Below are 23,083 nucleotides of genomic sequence, written 5' to 3' on the forward strand. Positions count from 1 at the left end.
CATTCCATCATCAAAAATGGAGCTGTTTCGTGCTGGCCTAGCTGGCCACAAACAGGACACATCATTTGCAAGCACGCGATATACATCCGTTGGCGCCACTGAACAATTCTTTTTCGCAATCACATGTTTGAACAAAACCCGGTTTTGTGCTATACCATCCTCTTCCGTATGATTGTGCGGTGCAATTCTACGTTGCTCTAGGTAGTTAAAAGCGGTTCAAACTGTTTACGATCTCACGATAATTACCGTTGACGTGCAAAACGATACGTCCTTCTAATCCCATGTATGAACGTATTCCGATTTTTTACTACACCGTTATCATCCTTACGACCGTTTGGTGTAATTCCACGTTGCTCGAGGCAGCTACAAAAGATTCACACTATTAGCAACCTCACGGTACATACCGTGACTGGCATACAAACAGTTCTGTCTGTTATCATAAGCTGAAAGCTATATTAACGTAGCTAATCTTTGGACAAACAATTTTGCCACTGCCGTCGATTCAAAAATATAAAGAACTCGCTTCAATCTTTCGAGATTTTACTCACTCAGTAACATAGTGGTCATTTGAAAAACTTTTAAAAAAGTCCTTTTTTTTGAAAAAAAACCTGACTATATCCTTTAAAAATCTGTTAAAAAGGCCGAAAAATTAAATCGAATGAAATGACTGAAAATTTAATTGGCTTAATTTAAGTAACAAAAGTAAGCAATTCAATCTACGACCGTAGATAAGCGGGCTTGAATATGATATCATACAATAACGGTCATATATTTCCATGGATATTAGCTGGTCAGTTCTAGAACATTCCGTCATCAAAAATTGAGCTGTTTCGTGCTGGCCTAGCTGGCCACAAACAATACACATCATTTGCAAGCACGCGATATACATCCGGTGGCGCCACTGAACAGTTTACTTAGTTTGGCTGACATGATACTGGAGTTGGAAGTGGGCATCAAAGTGCGCAAGGGCAGTGGAGAATGGGAAGCGATGACGGCAGCCGATGGTGTTGCGCCCGTCAACAATTTCTTGCATTCTCTGTTTTCCTCGTGTCACGTGACGGTGGCTAATCGGCTCATCTCGGATGCGGCGACATTTTATCCATACCGTGCTTATCTGGAATCATTGCTATCTTATGCGACCGATGCGCAGAATAGTCAACTGACATCGGCAGCTTTCTACCACGATACCGCACTGCGCTTCAACGATGAAACGCTTAGCAAGGGCGAAAAAAACCGCAAAGCTTTGTTTGATGGTGGAAATTATGTGCAACTTTCGGGCAAGCTCTTTGCGGATCTGTGTGACCAGAGCAAACCGTTGTGCACGGGTGTGCCAGTCAATATCCGATTAGTAGTCAGCCAACCGGAATTTTCTTTGCGCGTTTGGGATCAGGATGCTACAAAGTCCTTCAAACCATTCATCCGCAACGCGCGACTATCAATTCGACGATATATACCATCCCCTGATTTTCTAACGGCTGTGACGGGAGAATTGTTGAAAAAAACCGTAAAGTACCACATTGAACGTGTGATAATGCGTGTGTCCGATATTGCTCAAAAAACACAGAGCACAGTGGTCAGTAATCTGCAAATTGGACAAATTCCCAAAGTGGTCTTCATTGGATTTGTGGACAGTGAAGATTTTCATGGATCAAGTAAACGCAGTCCGTTCAACTTTCAACATTTTAACTTGACGCAAATCAGTGTGGAAGTGGACGGGCAAAGTTTTCCCAACAAACCGTACATGGCTGATTTTGAACGGAGCCTATCTTTGGAATGCTATGATGGACTACTAGATACGTTGGGCAATCGACCGAGTCTACAAGGAAGTCTCCCGTTCACGCGCACGCAGTACAACCAAGGATATACGCTATATGGGTTTGACCTCACGCCCGGACATACTGGACGCGGACCGTTAACTCTGATCAAACAGGGCAATTTAAGCGTGTCCGTTTCCTTTGGAAAACCATTGGAAAAAACCATCATGATGGTGTGCATGCTGGTGTACGACAGCGTTATTGAGATCAACCAACACCGTCAGCTGATTGCGGACTTTTCAACATGAACAGCCAGCAAATCAACGAGGCCTTGCAGGGCCATCCCATCACCAACCAGACTTTTCGTGGTGTTTTTGCCAGTAATGAAGTACCCCCGTCACTACAACCCTATCCCGCAGCGTGTGTGGTAAATACTGATCCGGCTGACCGAGAAGGAGAGCATTGGATTGCTTTGTATCAAGAAATGGATGGAAATATGGAAGTGTTCGACTCGTATGGCAAGAGGCTGGAATCTTACTCGTCAGACTTTGTTAGTTTAACTAAAGAGAATGAAATTGTCTTGCAATCCGAGCAGTTTCAATCAGAACTCAGTACCGTCTGTGGCCAATATTGTCTGTTTTTCATTTTACGACGATGTAGTGGTGAGTCATTTACGAATATTGTGCATTTGTTTACTGATAATAAGGCGAGCAACGACAAGATGGTTTGCCAGTACGTTAACTGTTTTTTCAATTTAAAAACAACCATGGTTGATGGAAATCTCATCCGGCAGATTTGCAAACGATTAATAAAATGATCAGCAAAAAATGGGCAGCGCTATTGAACAGTAAATGTGACAGATTATAGGATACAAAGATAATATAATACAAGAACCCACTTAACATTCGTCAGTTAGCATACGACCTACACGGTCACGCAATTCCTTTCCGTTGCTGGCTAAAAATCCAGCAACGTTTAGCTCCAGTGCTTGTTCCACGCCCAGTTTGTCTTTGCCAAATAAAATGCCATACACCATCCGCAATTCAGTCAGGCGCTCCATAGCAGCATTCCATTCGCCGTCGGTTGGGCGCTCCTTACCCGTTCCACCCGTTCCGTCATCGGTCAGCTTGACCAGTCCTACCATTGCTTCCGCTACTTCGCTCAGCAAATCTTTGTACATTAGTCCTTCCTTGACAGGGTCCGGTTTTCCCAGTTCTTTCTGAATGGCTGCCATGTCTTTAAACAGCTGCATGTCTTGCAACAGTTCCTTCAAGGCATCATAGCACCGCTCTCCAAAGGAAATGCCATAGCGCGTAGGGTATATATCGCCAGCTGGTTTTTGATGATAGCGACGGATTGTTGCCACATTGGCACTGTTGAAGCGGTTCCATCCAAAATACATTCCACCATACAAACGGTATAATGGGGTTAACTTGCCCGTTTCGGCTGAAGAGGCCCGCGTCGCTTCATCCATATCCGTAGTACCCGTCAGCATCAGAGCAACCAAACGTAAAAATCCAGGTTTGTTGAGGGCAATGCTTTTGCCCCAAGTCGGCTTCCACGAATGATCCGGTTGCTCTTTCCACTCACCAAAAACCACGCGGACAACATGCTGGTCGGTCGTGCTGCGGGCAACGTAAACGAATTTGTCGTTGCCTAGACGGTAGACGGGGCGGCCTTGCTGGGTAAAGGCAAATCGCTGGTGAGGTTTTGCATCCTCCAACTTTGGCTTCTTGACGTCATCCACTTTAGGCTTCCGAGGTCGCTTGTTCGACGGTGGGGGCAAATCCAGAAACTCCATTTTAGAAAAAAGAACTGAGCTTTCTGAAGAAACTTGTCAGCTTTTTATAATTGGCATACGGAACGTAGTAACAATGGATAGTGATACTGGTAATTATTGATTGTTACCGACCTGTAACACTCGAATGGGTACTAGTAACTCTGAAAAGTTACCGGTGTAATGTTTCTTAATGACACCTGTAACATTCAAAAGTGATACCTTCCACAGCTATAAATAGCCGTGTGACGCAGCAGTGGTCATTCATTCTGATCCAAAATGGGCACTCCTTGTATTCTAGATGCTGACTGGTTTGTTATTGCCGGGAAGAAATACATTAAGCAGCTTGCTTTTTACTGCCCGGAAAAAGAACAGCAGGAGTTGTACACTTTTACACTCCCGCGCGTTGCTGCCAAATACGGTTCATTATTGCGCACCCAAGCTTGCCACTCCCACGGATTGTTGTGGAATACCGAAGGAGAATATCGTCATAACCAAGTGACCTGCGTCCTGGAGGATATGTTCAACAAAATTGGCCGACTGAATCAAATCCGTTTCTTCGCCAAGGGACTGGAAAAGTGCCGCCTCCTGGAGCAGTACTTATTAGAAGTCGCCAACCTGGAAAACTTTGGATGCCCGCCGTATCATAAGCTGACCACCCTCCCCGTGTCCACCTTGCGCAAAGCCGTGCGTTTCACGCTGTGGTACTATTGCGATGCCAAAAATCACCAATGTCGTTGCCGTTGCGGATTTAAACACTACCCTGGACCTGAAGAAAATTGAAAAGGCGCTGCCAATGGCTCAGTATATACCCCATCGATTTTCTGGATTGCTTTTGCGCATCTTGGAACCATACAAAGCGCACTGTCAACTTTACCGCAATGGCAAAATCACCGTCAACGGAGCCCGCTCAGAAGAAGCAGCCCACGAATTGCTGCAACATTTTACTAACATGTTAACCGCTATTGGATATCAATGTACCATTTCTAAATTTCGTATTGTGAATATTGTGGCTAATCATACTTTTCCTCAACATGTGCAAATTGAAAAATTCAGCAAGCTTTTCCGTTCAAAGTATACACCTGAATTGTTTAGTGGTCTAGCCATCAAGTGTAGCGTTGGCCGTGCTGTTCTGTTTCCTTCTGGCAAATGTAATTTTCTTGGTCTGAAATCCGCTACTGATTTACCGAAAGCGGTGGAACGCGTCGAAACCATGCTTGATCAGTTCAAATAAATTTATTTCAACTTGCAGCCATAAGGCAAAATGTTGTATTCCGCATCAACAATGCGACGTTTGTTATGTCACTTGCAGGCGTTTTTCCATACTAGTGGTACATATAGTCAGATCTTCTTTAACTCGCTTAAGAATACCCGGATATTGAATATTAACAGAAGTGCGGTTTTCCAGCATCTCTAACATGGTGCTAAAGTTAATCTGCTCACTCGTTTGTCCATTGAACGTAAAACCTTTCACTTTGACGACAGCATCTCCATCATTGGTGACGTAGGCATACGTTTTTGCACCCAAGCTAACAAACTGCGTGATGTATTGTCCTGGCTTTAGTTCGTTGGTCAGGTCGCCCAGAAAAATTCCGGTGGGTGGGTCAATTAGTCCCGGCTTGGTCACGAAAAAAATTGAGTCTGCAAAAAATTTCAAATGGTGGTAGTGAATTTCAAAGAAAAATCTTCTCGGAACAATTTCGTTTACCTGTATCAAAGTACAGCAACCGGTCTTTTACCATATCCATAAAATTGTACAAATGTAGTCGTGCCCAACATATTGTAAATCTGCAAAGCAAACCAAGCTCATTGACAATTACAAAAGAACATTTTTTTCTGTACTTACGCCGCCAAAATCACGTTGGTATTGGGATTGCGCTCCACAAATCCGCTTTCTTTGGTGTACGAGAGCTGCACAACGTCTTCCGTAAACAATTCCCAGGATTGTACGTGGTACTTTCCGGACAGCAGCATGTCGTAGAATTTGCCTGGTTCGTCAACGTACTCAGTGTTGGGCTTGTTATCTTGCATTCCCAAACGTCCCCAAAAACTGTAAAAACAACGACGAGGTGCGGATCATGTCGCAACATAAAGTAATTCGTTTACCTGTTCAGGCAGAGCTTGGATAAGGATCGTAATCCCAGATTTGTGCTGATCTTCTCATATTCCAAGTTAACTTTTTCATGCTCCTTGAAATTCGCTATGTGTTGCTCTTTTGCTCTTCGGTTTGAACATGGGGTGGCCATCCACTGGATTCCGTCTTGATTTTCAAAAACTTGTTGATGTATTCTTCGAAAAGGCCTTCGTATTGGTCGAAATGCTACACTTCGTAAATTTTTGTGACCGCGTAGCCAAGGTCCAAAGCAGCCATAATTTCTGGCGTACACCATGTTCCGGTTAAAATGCGCTCATCGTCCGTGTGCTCGCATCTAGCATTCTGATGGTTGTCCACACAGGTGCGACACAAAGGGAATGTTAACTTGCCACCGGAGCGGTAGGGAAGCACGGGAAGCTGCAGATTCCCGGGCGGTAGGACTTGACATTGTACTAATCCAAAGTATTTCCGAATGTCTTCAAAGTCTTTGGTTATAATGGTTGGAGTGCCAACTGGGTATCGCTTGTTTTTGTTGACGTACGGATACTCGCTGTTGACGTCGAAATAACTTATCTTCTCGTCATCGCTGACTTGATGATAAAGCTTGACAGCATTGGTCCGACCGCCGTAGAAGGCATCGCGGGGGTTCAAGGGGGAAATAAATGATAGTTCTTGGACGAGTGCCTTCATTTTGGAATCTGCCTTGACGTGGTCGTAGTACTCGTGTTCCCAGATGACGGTTAATCCATACCCCTGGCTGCGGATGTACTTTTCTCGCTCCATTGTTTCGTTGTATATTTCCGACATTGGCAGATTGCGCAGCGGATGTATTGTATCCTTAGCATGGCACCGAGGGCATCCATGCTACCAACACCCGTAGAATTCGTAGACGTGGTTAACATCCTGGCGGTATCCGTCAACAAAGTATGGTCCAATTTGATGCTCGGCTCCGGTTAATACAGACTGTATTTCGCAGTTTTCTTGATTTTCCATCCACGTCAGCCATTTCTTTGCAACATCGGACTGATTGCGGTTCTTGGCATGAATACGTTGTGGAGGCAAACCGATTTGGTCAGGCTTCAGGATGAAGGATCTCCAGAATTGGCTGCACACTCCCGCAATAGTTGTTGCCGATACAAAGGGGCACAATCCATTGCTGATTTCTTGGAAGAGACGGCGAAATTGCTGACAGCACAGTCGCAGAACCGTCACATCCATCCGGCAGTAATCCACAATTTCTTTTCGAAAGTCAAAAACGTTGTTCTTTTCTCTGGCTTCCGTCTCGTACCACTGCAAGAAAGATGCCTTGGATTTCTTGCTCATGCTGGAAAAACCGTACTCTTCTGGGTCAGGAAAAGGGGAGACTGTATCCCAATTTTCTTCTCGGTTGAACCGATGCGGGAAAGTGCCTTTTCCAATATCCGGGATACCAAAGGTCGCCGGCCATTTCGCCAAGCTTTGCGGATTATAGTTGCGGAACCGAATGTTAAACTCCATCACGTCCAATCGTATTAACTTTCCACCATTGAAGGTAACTTTCGGAACAATCCCGTTTTCTAACAGCCAGTGCAGAATAAAGTATCCATCAAAAGCCTGAAAATACCAGATTATTATATGTGCGGTTTTGGATGATGTTTTTGCTCTACCTTGAAATTGTGAGCAATAATATAATAGTCCCGGTGTCGCTCGCTGAATAGAAACGTGCACAAAGAATCCATGATGTCACTGCCTAACGGTACATCGTCGTCAGGAAAGACCCATTCCCGTCCATCATCGTCCTGGACAACCTGCGATTTTTCATAGTCATCATAATTTATAACCCGTATATCGGAATGTTACTTACCGCAAGGTTAGGCACCAGCTCCTTATTTTCGGCCACATAGGTCTCCAGGTCAAAGTATAAAAACTTGGCATTTTTGTGTTCTTCCAGCTCTTCTTCCGTCACTTTCCGGGGCTTCATGAAGCATTCATGGGAATCAGGCAAATCATGACATTTGCAGTTTTGACAGTAAACTTTTCCGCATTGATGTTGGGTGGAACCTTTGCGGTTATTTAGCGAAACCAACCGGTAACAATCTTGGCAGATAAACAACGACTGGCAAATACTTTTTCGTTTTTTCTGCTGAGCCGTGGGACCGATCTTGTGCTCCGCAAAACACCCTTGGCCATAAAATTTTTGGTGACAGTCTGGACATTCGATAATATTATCTTTGTCCGATTCGCAATTGGAGCGCAAGCATAACTGGCATGTAGATTCGCATCGGTGGTCGGACTTGTGGTCATACCCTTTTTCGCAATCGTGACACCAGTAGTTCCTTTGGAAAAACGCGAGCAAAGACTTCAGAAGATCAAAATGATGATCGTGATGCAGCAGAATAATATGCTTGTCTTGCTTTGGTCCACTGAATACAATACGATTAACGTGGTCTGCACTGACGATTATAATCTGGTAGGTTGGAAGTGCCGCTTGGAAACTTTTTGCGTCCGCTAGTGTGTATTCTCTTTCCTCCAGTCCAGCTTTCTGAATGAGTTCTTGGGCTTCCTTTGTCTGCAGTTTCTTTCTTTCTTTTATGCGACGGCACTGCAGCTTATCACCATCAGCATACGCCTTTCCCACCACCAATGCTCTGGCCATGCAGATCTTGTCTGAGTTGGTAATTAAGATAACTGATTGCATCCTTTGTAGTCTTTTTTTCAGTAGAACGGGAACTTCGACACAACTGCCTTGAGGTATTTCCGTATGCTGTACAAAAACTTCAAAATGTTTATCGATCAGGAATTCCTCGTATGAATTGAGCACACGCTCAACTTCTGACATCCACCGGTTGACCGTGAGTTGAGATTTTTGAATGGGCGGCGTCCAGATGGGATAATTCAAGCTTTTGGAGTCCAGTCGAATGCGGACCATTTATTTGGCATTAATGGTGTCCAACACGTGATCTAGGACGTACTAAAGAATTTCCATAATGGCCGTAGGCACACCGGAAAAAGGAATTCTTTCCAGATCAGTGACCTGCATGATAAATTTATCTATCACTCAGCTTTTGAGGTGACCTTAACGTGCTTGCCTTTACTGAATAACACTTCGAATGCAGCCGAAACTTTTTCCAAATTCTGGAACCGGCTTCGTTGATGTGAATGTGCTCAGTAATATCACCGGGAAATACTGAATCTGCAAAATTTAAACTAAATCTTCAAAAAAATGATTTTAATACTGTAACTTACCAGTCTCCTCATCCCTTGACCTTTTGAACGAACTTGGACAGGCTTCTTCGCTACGACGTTTAATTCTTAATTTTTTCGAATTCTCCATATTTAAAATCGTAATACACTCTAGCAAAATACCAAAAACCTTATTGCATAATAATTTAGGCTAACCTGAAAAACTTGAATGAAGCAAGCCATACATGAAATAGGTGCTTTTATACCTCTCCAATTTGACAAAAATCGAATATACCTGATAACACTCTTCTATTACCGCGGTAATTATTGATAGTTATACGGTAATTATTGAAAGTGACGCAGTATTTATTCACCTTTATATAACTTTTCCATTTACGTTTCGTACGGAATACAATTTTAGTGCAAGGTTTGTCAGGTAACCACTGAAAACCATCTTAATGATAAAAGATGAAATTAAAAAAAACAATCTCGTTTGCAGCAGTAGATCAACTAAGGCTTCCCATACCTTAGTGTAGAACAACTAAAGTTTCCACCTGTGCACGAACTAAGTTTTGAAACCTTAGTAAAAAACAAATGTTCTTCCAGTACGGGATTGTACTATTTCACGTACGCGCCCCGCACATGCACCGTCGTGGCTCCGCCACGACGATACATGCACGCCCACACGCTCTAGTAAATTATAACCTAGGTCCAAAAAAATAGATCCGTAAATAATGCCCTAGGTCCAAACAATTACACCCGTAAATAATGCCCTAGGTCCAAACATTTAGACCCGTAAATAATGCCCTAGGTCCAAAAATTTAGACCCCCGGATAAAAAAAACGCGTCAGGTTGGATGCGGATACTACTGATCTTCTCTCACTGTAATTCAAAGCGCGATCTTTTTCTAAAAAGTTGGACTGCAAAAGATGCGGGACACTTCAGGGAACCAGGAAAACATTAAATTTGCTCATATATGTTGACGGATGACTTGCACTAATTTTTTGAAGAAACTGTCCGAACTTGTCGTGGCCAGGCTGTAGCATGTCGTTATCATTTGCAATGGGAATGATTTGATTATTTTTTACTTCTAAATTGTCATTTCGTCAGGTAATATTAAATCAGCGGCATCGGCACAATAAACAGAAAAAGCAAGTGAAATCTAAATTACAAATTGACTTTTAACATTTTTGACCATTCCGCTAACATCTACAGTACAAGGCAAGCGGCATCTCTTTCCCCTCCCTTTAGTACCGTTTATCTCTTTCTCCGGCTGCATCGCTGCCGTGTGTGAACGCACACGTGAGGCTTTTGATTCAGCCTTTTCACAGGCGGCACAGCGCTCTTATCTGTACACTAGATCAGTAGCATCAGTTGCGTTATCTGCTGCAGCCGAGAAACCGGTTTAGATCTGAAATGGCTGAATGCAGTGTGTCACGTGTGCGCTCACACACGTCAGCGATGCAGCCGGAGAAAGAGATAAACGGTACTAAAGGGAGGGGAAAGAGATGCCGCTCGCCTTGTACTGTAATTGGGGAGTTGTCGTAGCTATAAACCCGAAATAATGTGATTATAGTTGTGAACTTGTGGTAATAATTATCATATTTTAGACTGTTTATTATTATCTGTTCAGTGGTAAATTTCTGAATTTTTTCCGAAATACTCCGTAAAAAACTGAATTTAACCGAAGTGTGTGCGTTTTTTTCGTGTTGCTGCAAAAGCCGGGCACTATAATGGAATATGGATGTGTATTGTTGTAGTTCTGTGTGTAATGTTATTCGAAGGATCCTGCGAATAAGAAACACGAATGGATCTTCTTACACGAGACACCGGAAGACGACGGGTGAATTAATTGGTCTCCGTGCCAGCGTTTGAGGGGCCCTATGTAGTCTTGTATAATATTTTTCTGCTTACCTGCGACAGGCACGAAGATGTGGACGGCGGTAGCTATTCGTGCTTCCTCGTGGAGGATAAACTCATGTGGTACGACACCAAGAATTTAATTGCCTTTTAGGAAGGTCACGATGCCATCAAGAAATTATCGTTTCGGCCAGTGGCGGTAAGTTTCTATTTGTTATTAACATTTTCGTACGTAATTTGTAGTAATTTTTAATTTTGTACGTTGTACGATATTCAAAAATTATTTTAATTCGATTGTAAATAATTTGTTATCTTTTGGTAGAATTGTTTTGGTTCCATTTGTAGTACCTGAAATGAATACACACTTCTCGATTTTTTAGACATTTAAAGTTTGGGTAGACAAATCGAAGATTATGGAGGGCGGACGCATGTCGGTAGAGCTGCTAGTTGGTCACACTCTTGCCTTCGTTGGCAAAGACCAAAATGGTGTGATTCCCGTGCAGGAGAACCAGGTAATTCCACCTCTTTTGGGGGTCAGTTAAGTTCATTCAAAGTGGAAATGAAGTTCATTGTTAACTGTTATCTGTGTCATATTTGAAAATGGTAATATAATGTTCAATGTATTCTCTACAACTGCCAAACACGAACATTTCTATCGTTATTAGTTTTTACGGCAAAAAAAAATTTACTGGAAAAGCGTAAAAAGAAGCTTGGATGTGTAGCTTGAAACTTGTTTGCTGCGTTTAAAGTTTTTTTCTATTGTGGAGTTGGATTATTTTAATTTTGAGTAAAGTGGTAGAACAGTGGACTAGTCTGGAAGAAAATGCATAACTTGTAAGTGCGCGATACTGTGCATAAGCTCGCCGTTAAATTTGTTTGGGCATTCTGACTTTGTTGTGCAAATAAATGACAATTAATTTCTACAAATATAAATATTTATTTTTCCGTTAAGTAAAGATTAACTCCTTCCAGGAAAAAAATGAAATTGGAGTGGTATTAGGCCACGTGGTTTTATTTTGATTTGCTTTTTTAAGAAGATTTCAGTTCTGATAAAAAAATGATTAATTCATAATAATTAATGAGTATATTTTGAGCTCTACGGAAAGCTCTGAGCGTATCTGTTCTGCTGGATGTATAATAAATTCGCAGATGTCAGGGCGGGCTTATGATTCAGCCCTTCTGTCATTGGTTGGTTTTGGGTTTTTTCCTGTCTGGGCATTTTCATGCGTTTTGATGGCTTTGTAAGGCAGCTGCGCTGCCTACAGAGACCAGTTGGTTTTTGGCTGGCGCGCAAGGCGCGGTGTGTGTTAGATTTCGGCATTAAAGCCTTCATCCGGGTTTGCGTTTGTTCCGCTGTCGATGGAGGATGCGCGCCTAGCCAGCGCCATCTGATATGGTAGCAGCTCACGGAGACGTTCGTGTGTTGCACAGCGGGCTTGCCCCGCTCACGGGCCACCTCTGAGTTGTGGATCAGATCGCGTGATCGCGCCCTGTGCCACCCCCGGGTACCGAGCTCACCCGCTCCTCCGGATTTCCCGTCAGTCGCCGGAGTTGTGCCGTCACTCCCGCAGAACGCGGAGGAAACTGCCTCTCCCAGAAGGGGATGGAGATGTCGCCAAGCCAGAAGTGCAGCGATGGACGGACAAACCCACAGCCACACCGTACCGATGTCGGATGCCGACGGTGGACGCAACCCGGACCAGCAGGAAACCTGCGGACCTTCACCACCACCAACAGCCATGCCAACCCCGATCCCCACGGCCGGATCGACCACCATCACCACGCCGAGAAATTCACCCCACCAAAACCCTGCCCGCCTTACCTGGGACAGCGACCTTTCCCCTGGCGGAGCAGTGGAATTGCCCCACCGGAGCAGCGTAATTTTGTGTTTGCAGGGTCAAGGCCGTACCTGTGCCCCAAACCCCAGCGCGATTTTCCCCAGACGGTGACCTTTCTCCAGACGGGATAAAATGCGGAATCTACCGATTTCCGCATCCGACCCTGGATTCTGTCGCGACAGTGCGTTGACCTAGGCACTGGACCGCGTGAAGCCGAACCAGACCGACCGAACCCGAGCCAAACCGACCGAGAACCACTCCTAAACCGAACCTGATCCGAGCCGACCAAACCTGGACCGAGCCGGACCAAACCTGACTGAACCAGATCCCATACCGGACCACGTGAGCCGACCGAACTGGAACCGAGCCACCCGGTAGTACAGTCTATTAGACATAGTACAGGGACCGTACCGGTCCCTGTATCCACTGTTGTTTTACGGCGCATCACGCCATTTACCTGCACTTCGCAGGAGCTCAGTGTTAGACCGTACAGGGATGTCAGGGCGGGCTTATAATTCAGCCCTTCTGTCATGGTTGGTTTTGGGTTTTTTCCTGTCTGGGCATTTTCATGCGTTTTGATGGCTCTGTAAGGCAGCTGCGCTGCCTACAGAGACCAGTTGGTTTTTGGCTGGCGCGCAAGGCGCGGTGTGTGTTAGATTTCGGCATTAAAGCCTTCATCCGGGTTTGCGTTTGTTTCGCTGTCGATGGAGGATGCGCGCCTAGCCAGCGCCATCTGATACAGAAAATTCCGCGTCAGTTTGTTTTTCAATTTTTCCGTGGTTTTTCTATATTTGTTTGGTTGCTGTGTGCATAGAAGTCGCTGAATGTGAACGGCAAGAGACGGCCGGTGCCGGCACCAGAGAAGACGGCCATCAACGCCTTGTTCGACGCGCGGCGCAACCAGTCGTGGCTGTGCGTGGAACACGACCGCCAGCTGATCGGCCGGAGCGTAAACGTGTACTGGAAGGACGGCGACAAGGAGCGCTGGTACACCGGTTGTTTAAAGGACTTCAACAACACGGACGGCACCGTCGTCGTCATGGACGACAAAAGACAGGTCAACGCAGTTGGCTCGTTTTTTGCAGCTCAATTTGATAATAAGAAATGCAATGATATTAACGTGTACAGTTTTCTTTAGTGAATAACATTAGAGATTTTTTATAAACAAATTAGTGGATAAAACTGAAGATTTTTACAAAGAGATTTTACCCCAGCAAAAGCTCAAATCATGTGCATAGATAAAGGGGCGACTATAAAACCCGAAAACATAAATGCTGTGATTTGTTACATTTTTTGGTATAATTTGTTTAGAAAACCAAACTGTTGCGGTGTTTTCAGCTTTTCTTGTTTCTTTGTATATTTGTCCTTGTAACAACTGTGGTTGGAAATATGTTGATAAGAGTGATGAAAGAATGGGGCATTTTAGGATCGGAAAGTGGATCCGCGTCTGCAGGAGATTTAGATCATCAAGGATCTAGGGCGGGCCAGCACGAGCAGCATCTCGTTCTCCGCGACACCGGCGGCGGAAGCAGCGGGGCGTCACCCGAGTCCGCGCGCCCCCAAGCCGGAGGCCAGTGCACGCAAGCATCCGCCGCTGCCGGCCAAACCGGCGCCCGCCGAATGCGGTCTGGAAGCGCCCATGGAGAGCGTGCTGGAGAGCGAAGAGACGGATAAATCAGGTACGGTCCGGCGCCGGGTTTTGCAGGACTGGCCGGTGTCAGTTAGCGCACTCATCCACGATTGCCGGCTAATTGTATCGTGGATTTGCAACCTTCCGCGGTTAACCGTTAAGCTGTTTCTACGTTCACCGAGTGTTCGAAGAGTCTCGCATACGCGCATGAAGATGTTAGCACTGTCCTTGTATCAAAATGAATGATCTTTCGGTTTCCGCTGAAAGCGGATGGAAAGTATTTCTTGGTGTTTATTAGAACATTCTTGTTAGACCGCCGTTCCACCCAGATTGAATCCGGGCTTTAAGCTACGCGCCACGCTGCCTGTGCATGCTGGCGACGTGCTGGCTTTATGTACAGCCCTCCTCGGGCGTCCAGACGACACAGCGTTTGTGTCAAGCGGACCGGTCAATACTGCCTGCGAGTGTTCGGAAAACAGTGAATGCATTCCTTTCCCTTATCGCTACCTGCTTAAGCCTGACTGTTTTTTATCATGCAGGTTTGAATACACAATGTTTAATGTATTGGGTCCTGCGGAGGACGCGATATTGTGCATTTCGGGGCTTCCTCCGTCCCCCACGTACGTTCACGGGCGCCTCTTCGTAGGGACCCACGATATAAACGTGTACGTCTTCGATCTAGTGGACGACAATCCTATGCAGGCAAAATACGCGCTGAGGGGACATGCTAATGCAGGTAAGTGAGTACTAGCTTGAAAAAATATATATACCGAACGATTGGTCTTGGAATTGTTTATTTCTTGCCTCGAAATACTTTTTGATTTGTTTCGAAATATTCTTGAGTTGAATATGTAACTATTGAATATTTAATTTTAGAAGTATTCCTCGTTTTTTAAATTTCTAATTAAGAGTTTTTGTTTAATTTTGAAAATATTACCTTATTTTTTTTAATTTTGAAAAGGCGAAAAATTTTGTTAAAAGTTTTAAGTTAAAAAATTAGGTATTTTACTGTTGATTTTATCCTTTTAGTTGCTTCAGTAATGGTTTAATGGGTGAATTACGGAAATATTTCTATAATTGTAGAATAATTATTAATTAAGTTTGAAATTTTATTGATAGTTATTTGGGAAAAAATCTCCTGTTAAGGATTTTGTATTATGTAGTTTTGTAACTACTGTTAATTATTATTTTGTTATCATCACATATTAATCATTAAATATTTTCGCTTGGAAATTTGTTTGGTAAATTTTTGCAAATATCCTGTTTAAGTTCGTACATAATGATAGTTTGACGTGGACAGCCTTAAGTGTATTCTATGTATTATTTGCACTATTGATCGGAAAATATTCTTCAATTATAGTTTTCTAAAACTTGCCTGGAAGCGTTTTTTCATTAATTTGCAGAATATTTCGTCACAGTTGGCGAGGACGTGTCGCTGCGGGTGTGGCATACGGAGGACCCGGAGGCGCTGCAAACCATCCCTCTTCCGGCTGCCTCTAAATGGGCGGTGACGATTCTCACCAACGGCAATATCGTTGACGGTGGATAGTAATGATCACAATAAATGCTAGAAATAAATTTAAAATGAATTTAAAATTATACCATAAAAATTATCATAAATAGATAACGAAATATAACTAAATAGATCTGAATGTAAACATGTACATTTGATACAGTAATAAATAACAAATAATTAGTGATTACAGTGTTATAGTAAATTTAACATGGCAGCAGACTATAAGCTAACAGAACGGCGAAGATTCGCTCTGAAACAAAACATAGTATCTCCCCCATGTATTCGTGCGAAGTACAATAAATTTTAAAACATATACATATTTTATTTTTTTATTTAGTTTTTACATGAATTTTGTACATCTTTCAATTTTGCAGGCGGGGATTTGTTCACATTTTTACCCAGAACTCCAACCGTTACGCCAACGCCGACCTGGTAGCAGCGTACGGGGGCGACCTCGCGGAAGCTGCCTTGGCCTTCGATGACAAGCCGCGGTACGGCTGTTACGGTAGAACAGGCGCTACCGGAAAATCCGGCAGAACAGGCACTGCTGAATTTTCCGGCAAAACAGGCACTGCTGGCGCCTGGCGACAACCACGAAGAAAGCAAAATAATCCGTCGCGGCGCGGCTTTAGAAGTCCATGTATGGAACGCCATTCAGCAGCAGTGGCAGAAAGTCGGGGATGTCACCGAAACAGCCGGAGAAAAGGTCAACAAGCCAAGAAAGACCATTAATAAAGGCCGTGTACGTTGATGCTGGTGGTGTTGTACGCTCGACGAGACGCCTATCAGTAAAAATAGAAAAAATAAATAACTAAATCAGACTAAAAACTGACTGAAAATCAAAATAGTTAGAATCAATAAAAGAATCACACAGGGAAAAATACTCTGTAATTAATAAATAATAAAAAAATTTATAAAATAAATTTAAAGAATTTGTTGAATAATTGGACTGATTAACTAATCTTTAACCCATCAAAGTCGGCTACCAGAAGGAGTGCGAATATCAACTTGAAAACTGGCACTTCTGAACCAAATAATTCAATCAAGAAAAACTGATTTTTTTAGAATTTTCGTGACCATAGGTCAAGCAGGGCGATAGCCTGACCAACTGACAGGGATGGGCATCCTGCCATTTGGCAGGATACACGCCGAAATTTATAAATAATTATGGGAGGGTCGCACTGGCGCAGGCAGACACCTCAACGAAAGGCCTCGAAAAACTCTTCAATTCGCAAACAGTGTTGGGGTCATCGAGTTGACCAGTGGTCATTAGTAATAAAAATTGTTAAAAACTGCATTTTTGGGCCTCCACACGTTAAAACATATTCAGTGTCCACGCTCTTCCATAAAAAAAAACGATATAAAACGATCCTCAGTTAGATAAAATTTAGAGCCCCCAAACAGTATACTGTACTGCCGTATACGGCATACTGTACGGCACAACAGTACGTAACCGTAGTGAAAATTGGTACTGTAACGAAAGTGCCGTACGTAACCGTAAGCCAAAACACGGTTTTACAATGGGCTTGCCGTATACGGTACTGCCGTATACGGTATACCGTACGGTCAATCCAGTTATTTCTGCCGTAACCGTACCGTAGCCGCAGGAGCCGTAAGCGGAAACCCTACGTAGCCGTACAAAAATTTGCTGCTGTTTGGGGGCTCTAAGATAAATACAACAAATGCATCCTTACAAGCGCATATGCGGTGTTTGTCGCTTATGTCCGCGTTATACTGCATGTAGACCAAGCTTCGCTGTTGCCGCTGACTGTTTTTAGCCGATTGTTGGTAAATTTTTAGTGAATAGAGGTTACAGAGGGTACTCTACAAACTGTCTCAACCATCACTAGGCAGTTCATAAGCCGGTAGCCACAGCGACAACTACCCGCACCGCATCACCTACGTCCTATAGTATACGGTGTATGCCGCACCGGCACTGAAAATCTATACCCGCATGGTCATTTCCGCAGTTATCCGTTATAGCTCGGTAACTCAATGAAGCCTATTCGTGACGGAATGCAGAAATGCTGTACAGTTTCAAAACTGGCTAGGTATCTGAATAATATCCATGAAATACGTTATACATCTGTTCAAATCTTATCATTTCCTCTAACCCTGGACTACGCATTCGTTTCTCGAATCTAAATCTAAATTTTAACATTGCACTCTGAAAAAGCTTTGGTGCCGACAAACGGAAACACTTTTTGGTCCATAATTCGCGTTAGTTCTTGTTTTTTGCACTTTATTCGTAAATAATCTTTCAAATTTTCCCACCAAAAAGCGGTTTTTGAAAATTTTCGTGCTTACTGACCACTGGTCATTTCTATGACCATCGAAATAACAGCATTTATAGCACTAGTTTTGCTCGATTTTCTGGTTCCATGTGTGGCTTTCCACTAAACTTTTGAAATTTTATATCGAATTTATAATTTTATTGTTAAAGTAGCACCATGCCCATCCCTGTCAAACTTGGCAGGTAATTTTAGAATCACTGTGGTTGTCCGCTGTCCAGTTATTTTTCGTGTCATTTGATGATTTCGCAATAAGGGCCGCTAGGTTGGCCCGAATAATTTATCTTGGAATTATCTAATGCTGGAAGGCTCCAGGGGCAACCAAGACCTTCGCGAACCAAAAATTCCGGATTTTGGGCACCTTTGGTCACTTGGTGCATGTCCAGGCCACATTGTATTTGACAGTCCGATTTTTTAAAATGACGCTCAACATCTCTACTGTGAAATAATACTAAAGAATATGAGCTATCTGGGTTACGGGCTCTTGAAGAAAAAGAGTTCCCCACCCTGCCATTTGACAGGGATGGACGGGAACGGGTTAAATGAATTAAAATTAATTTGCCGGTACTGTTGCAGGAGTTTGATTTTGTCTTTTCCCTAAAGTCGGGTAACGATAAGAGACAGTTGAAACTACCGTGCAACGTAACGGATGATCCTGTGACGGTTAGCGCAGAAATTGCTGGATGATATCGAACTGCCAGCCACCGGCCTAGGCAAAATGGTTTCCTGCATCCGGAAACACCCTCGACGAGCAGAGGCCGCTGCGAGCACTCCCGGCAAGCGAGATCTGGATGGCCTTGGATTCTTCCTGGACACCGATGAGCGGAACTATAGTTTTGCCAGTTTTAACGATGGCGACGTGGACGAACTGTTGGGTAATTGCCAATATTTGTGCCATTTGATCGGTTAATAAAGTAGTTGATTCAATGAACAAAAAAAAAGAAGAAATTGTGAAGAAATTTCATATTATTTTCGAAAGAAAAAACCAGTGCTTAATTGAATAATTTACATTCAATCAGTACGTTTACCAAAAGGTTACGGCGAACGCCCTGCGTTCACATCATCTAAATAAAAACTTCGTTTTAATTTCTTTATTGAATAATAAATCAAATTTTATTTTTTTTGTGTTTCTCTAGGGAGCTAAAGAAGGCCTGCCAGACACTGGGCATTCTGTGGGAAGAAGACTCTGTCGCCTTTTTAGCTCCGTACCTGGATACAGCGGTGTCCCCCGATCCGTTTTCCGACAAGTTGGTGGTCTTGCTCTACACAGTCTTGGCGGAGTTTCCTCAAGGTATCAACCTGCTGCTAGCAGCTCTCTTGGGAGAGACCTTGGATTAGCAAATCCATAAAAAGCTCAGTGACATAGAAGCAACTGCGAATGAAAAAGTACATAAATTAATATTAAACAGAGCAACGACAATAAAAGAAACTAGAGTAATACGATAAGAACATTTAGCAAAAATGCCGGGTTGCTCAGCAAAGTGTCAGTCTTTTATTTAGACGTACTGGTTCCAACTGCTTAGCTGACATCACATCAGTTTCATTCGAAAGAACTATGTTTACAGGATGCGAAAAATAAAGTAAATTGACACTGTACAAAATCTGGCTTTTCTCTGAATTTTTTTAAAATGGATGGAGACTGTACTGGAAAACAAATTGGATATCCCATTTTTGAATTGAAAAAAGAACTTTTCTAAAAACATCTATTATTATGTACGCTACACTATAATTTTACGTGGGAGGGTGTTTCTTGTTATTCTTCAGAAAGGAGCTGTGACATACTTTTGGAAAAGGGACGGTAAAACTCCACTTTCCCTGGAGAACGTTTCTTGTGCCCGGCGCATTTAATTCCCGTGAAGTCGTTAGCAGGTTTTTTGAAAATAATTTTTGTAATGGTGCTGCAAAATCAGGTACGTATTATTCATGTTATTCATGGAAGGGCAATCTTTCGCTACATTTACTAATTTTGTTATATTTTAACTTATTTTACTTTAATTTAACTTGCGTTTTTGAAAAACAGTGATTTTAATTATTTCAAAAGATCAGATAAAAACAAGCATTTTTTATAAGTCACAAAGTGCGTCGAATGTATAGTGATCTAGCTCATGCACAAGGCCAATCCCTGACTTTTCTACTAAAGATAGTGTTCCTTTTCTACATGAAACTGTAAAAAAATTGAAATATTTTGCACGAAAAAAAGTGACATGAGATTTTTCTCTTGGAAGCTGGGATAGAATGCAGTAATTTTACCATGAATCAAGTGATGGCATTACTAACAAATTAGCGATTACGGCTTATTTTTTCAGGATACGTTTTATTATTTTTTGTAGATAATAAAGTTATTTGTTGAACGAGTCAATTATGAAATTATTATTGAAGAAATCTGTTCACGGTAGAGCCCTGCACGAGCAGCAAAAGTGCTGCTCGACTCGCTCGTTTGAGCTTTTCAAAATTTCCTGCTCGCTCAGCTCGGTCGCGCTCCTACCTCTGCTCGCTCGGCTCGCTCATTTTTCAGCTTTTCTTTTTTCCTGCTCGCTCAACTCGCTCGTGCTTATTATGGTCCCAGATCGGCTCGCTCGCAAGATCGGCAATGAAAAATTAATTATACACGGAAAATAAAATTTTTTGTGCGCGACTAGCATTTCACAAAATTTATTTTGCCGCTAAGAGCACTTTTGTGGACGATCTGCGCTTTTTCTGTTTCACCTCCACACTGTTCCGCTATTTTATGGCAGTTTCGTGTTTTCCTAAATTTGAAATCAGATTCCATATTTTTACTTTTTACTTGCTGCACTTTCGAAAACTCAGCATCTCCAACCCTTGTTTAGGAAGCATTAGGGCGAAGTTATGTTTCTGTGTTAGCTACAAGGCTGCTGCTAGCCTGAAAACACAATGAAAACTTTGTCGCGCGAAGCGCGACGCTGACGATGGATAAAGGGCCTTAACAGCTTTTTTTATGCAGTTTCTCATAACAGTTTTTCAATTCGCACAGCAGAAGGCGGGCTCGGGATCGCTCGCATCCGGCTATCCCGCTCGCTCGGCTCGCTCGTTATTTTTTTCCTGATCCTCAGCTCGTTCGCAAAAACGCAAAACGGCGCGTGCTCGCTCGAAGCGCTCGCGAGCAGCGAGCGCTCGTGAGCCGAGCCGAGCTGCTCGGCTCGTGCAGGGCTCTAGTTCACGGTTGAAAAAATGGTTCGTAAATAACAAGTGAAAGAGGAGACCGACATTTTGTTCAGCCCCGGTAAATGTGGTGTTAAAAATTGCTTGTCTTAATATTATTAATAGACACACTGTCATGCCTATATTATTGTTATTATTAGTAGAAGACACTGTTTAACAAAAACACACTCACTTGTTAATTTTTGTACTGGTTAGATGAACTCAACCACTCACTCGACGCGGTGCGTCTCGCAGTCCGCCAGCCGGCTTTTTGTGAATATTTAACCGCTGGGAAGGGCGGCGAAGTATTCCTGGAGCAGCTGGTGTAAGCCATCCAGCCAGTGAACCCGCGGCTAGTGGAGCTGTCGCTCAAGGTCATCGGCAATGTTTTCGTGGGTGGCGAATCCGGCATAGCGTTTGCTCTCAAGAACCGGGTGGCTTTGCTGCAATCCATGTCCGGGGCGATGGCAAGCGAACACCCGTGGGACCATGGAACACGGCTGGATGTTTTGCAGAACTCCGCCATTCTCTTCTTTGAGCAGCAGTGGGCGGTGCAGCTGATGCCCCTGCTGAATGACCTGTTGCTTGGAAAAAAGGTAAATGGCGCGGCAAAACTGCATAAACTGACGTTAATCAGTTTTTTACCGGGTAGTACGTCTGTTATGTCTGTAAATTGACAATTATGTATTGATCAAAACCGGTAAAATGTGCATAAAATTCAGTAAATCGCATATAACTGTAACAAAAATATTTCTTCTTATGGCACGAAACATGGTTAACTGCAAGGTCGGCGAGCTCGAACTCGGGACTTCGGTATTCGCACCAGAAAGGAGCGCGCGTCGACTACGGCTGCTGTCGTGTCCGAGGAGAGGCTGCAGGTGCTCACGTCTCCGAGCAACAACGACGCGGTTATCTCTCTGCAAGGTTCGCTTCCGAGTGAGGTGTAGGGTGTGTCGGCTTCTTGACAAGGGTGTGTCGGCTTCTTGACATTTATATTGATAGAATATTTCAGTAATGTTATTATACGTATTAAAATATATACCTCTTTATTTTTACATTATTTTTACTTGTATGTGGTATACTTGTTTATCGTGCAGTAATTTTATGGTTGTTTATATTTATTTAATATATTGTCACAGAGGCAAATGATAAAACGGAAACTGACGGCAAATCTGACTGCCAAATCGTAATCATTAACAAATACCATCCTAATCTAAATGAATCGACACGGAAATCACTGAAAAACACTCGAAAAGTTCCAGGTCCCGACTTTCTAAATAAAGCAGTCCTTTAAAAAAGCGACAAAACAAGACTGAGAAATGTCTCCGTTTCGGCGAAGCCGCATAACCCGCAAATACAGCGCTAACGAACAGGAATGCACTACCGCTTCAAAGAACCAATCATCGCTAAACAACGCTAAAGGCGCGTCCCATGTTACACGTCCGCCCGGACCCCAGCCGCACAAAGAAAAGTAATAGAATAACAAGACTATAATGATACGAACATAATGGCATTCATGTTGCGAAAATTTCGAAAAAAATAACTAAGCATCGCGTACTTAAAAATAAAGTCTTCAGTGAGACACAATGACACCTATTTCGGATCCTCCGCGCCAAGGTTCTCTTTATCTGCCGCTTCCGGTGTTCCCGACATCTCCCCGTCGCCACTGTTTTCGGGCTTCTTCACCCTGCGCGTCGACCGACATTTCTTCTGACACAGACTCGCCTGGCTGCTCTTCGGCCTTTCGCCGGTGCTCTGCGGCTTAAAGCCGGATGTCCCGCAGCGGAAGGTTACGCACGATTAGCGGAATGCAATTCTCGTAGTCAACATTGACATACACGGGGCCACCTTCTTCCGGCGTAGTCGGATTGGGAACAGCGTAGAAAAATCCAAATCCGTCCCAGGGCTGGTAATATACAGGAGCCGGCTGCCCCTTGATGTTACTCGGCATGGGGAAGTGTTGCTCTGCGGCTATCTCCACTGCGGTATGGCTGTCGGCAG

The 23,083-nt window shown here is 43.5% G+C and overlaps 3 protein-coding genes across 7 annotated transcripts; 2 read left to right on the forward strand and 1 right to left on the reverse strand.

Annotated features, from left to right (window-relative positions):
• Nucleotides 1–928: 928 nt before the first annotated feature.
• LOC129587246 (uncharacterized protein F54H12.2-like) lies at nucleotides 929–2,062 on the forward strand. Its single transcript, XM_055480886.1, has one exon. It carries the CDS (start codon nucleotides 929–931, stop codon nucleotides 2,060–2,062), a length of 1,134 nt encoding a protein of 377 aa, XP_055336861.1.
• Nucleotides 2,063–4,828: 2,766 nt separating this feature from the next.
• On the reverse strand, nucleotides 4,829–6,409 carry LOC129587247 (uncharacterized). The gene is made up of 5 exons (XM_055480887.1): nucleotides 5,917–6,409; nucleotides 5,638–5,791; nucleotides 5,378–5,581; nucleotides 5,240–5,319; nucleotides 4,829–5,172 (listed from the first exon to the last, which is right to left on the reverse strand). Exons 1-5 carry the CDS (start codon nucleotides 6,407–6,409, stop codon nucleotides 4,829–4,831), a joined length of 1,275 nt encoding a protein of 424 aa, XP_055336862.1.
• A 5,484-nt stretch (nucleotides 6,410–11,893) lies between these two features.
• LOC129587263 (uncharacterized) lies at nucleotides 11,894–21,652 on the forward strand. 5 transcript variants are annotated; one of them, XR_008690302.1, is made up of 10 exons: nucleotides 11,894–12,860; nucleotides 13,301–13,543; nucleotides 13,913–14,165; nucleotides 14,429–14,594; nucleotides 14,656–14,852; nucleotides 15,520–15,664; nucleotides 16,007–16,374; nucleotides 18,500–18,798; nucleotides 19,060–19,214; nucleotides 21,299–21,652. XR_008690302.1 is itself a non-coding variant. In XM_055480903.1 (7 exons), the coding sequence occupies exons 4-7, from the start codon at nucleotides 14,509–14,511 to the stop codon at nucleotides 16,066–16,068; spliced, it is 483 nt and encodes a 160-aa protein (XP_055336878.1). In that variant the 5' UTR covers nucleotides 11,901–12,860; nucleotides 13,301–13,543; nucleotides 13,913–14,165; nucleotides 14,429–14,508; the 3' UTR covers nucleotides 16,069–16,530. The 5 variants fall into 5 exon arrangements, 1 of the variants encoding a protein (XP_055336878.1); XR_008690301.1 differs by having other exon boundaries at nucleotides 15,520–15,657; XR_008690304.1 differs by having other exon boundaries at nucleotides 15,535–15,657.
• The last annotated feature ends 1,431 nt before the right edge of the window (nucleotides 21,653–23,083 follow it).

This window comes from Paramacrobiotus metropolitanus, unplaced genomic scaffold (assembly GCF_019649055.1).
Source record: "Paramacrobiotus metropolitanus isolate TYO unplaced genomic scaffold, Prichtersi_v1.0 Parri_scaffold0000024, whole genome shotgun sequence".
Lineage (NCBI taxonomy): Eukaryota > Metazoa > Tardigrada > Eutardigrada > Parachela > Macrobiotidae > Paramacrobiotus > Paramacrobiotus metropolitanus.

What these genes read in the sequence shown, in the direction of transcription:
- LOC129587263 (XM_055480903.1), top strand. Translation starts at nt 14,509, where the DNA reads ATGTACAGCCCTCCTCGGGCGTCCAGACGACACAGCGTTTGTGTCAAG. An exon ending in GAGGGGACATGCTAATGCAG is followed by an intron (nt 14,853 to 15,519) that starts GTAAGTGAGTAC and finishes ATTAATTTGCAG; the next exon opens with AATATTTCGTCACAGTTGGC. An exon ending in CAACGGCAATATCGTTGACG is followed by an intron (nt 15,658 to 16,006) that starts GTGGATAGTAAT and finishes TCAATTTTGCAG; the next exon opens with GCGGGGATTTGTTCACATTT.
- LOC129587246 (XM_055480886.1), top strand. Translation starts at nt 929, where the DNA reads ATGATACTGGAGTTGGAAGTGGGCATCAAAGTGCGCAAGGGCAGTGGA.
- LOC129587247 (XM_055480887.1), bottom strand. Translation starts at nt 6,409, where the DNA reads ATGGAGCGAGAAAAGTACATCCGCAGCCAGGGGTATGGATTAACCGTC. An exon ending in CATTTTAACCGGAACATGGT is followed by an intron (nt 5,792 to 5,916) that starts GTACGCCAGAAA and finishes TTGAAAATCAAG; the next exon opens with ACGGAATCCAGTGGATGGCC. An exon ending in GTTGCTGTACTTTGATACAG is followed by an intron (nt 5,173 to 5,239) that starts GTAAACGAAATT and finishes AATTTTTTGCAG; the next exon opens with ACTCAATTTTTTTCGTGACC.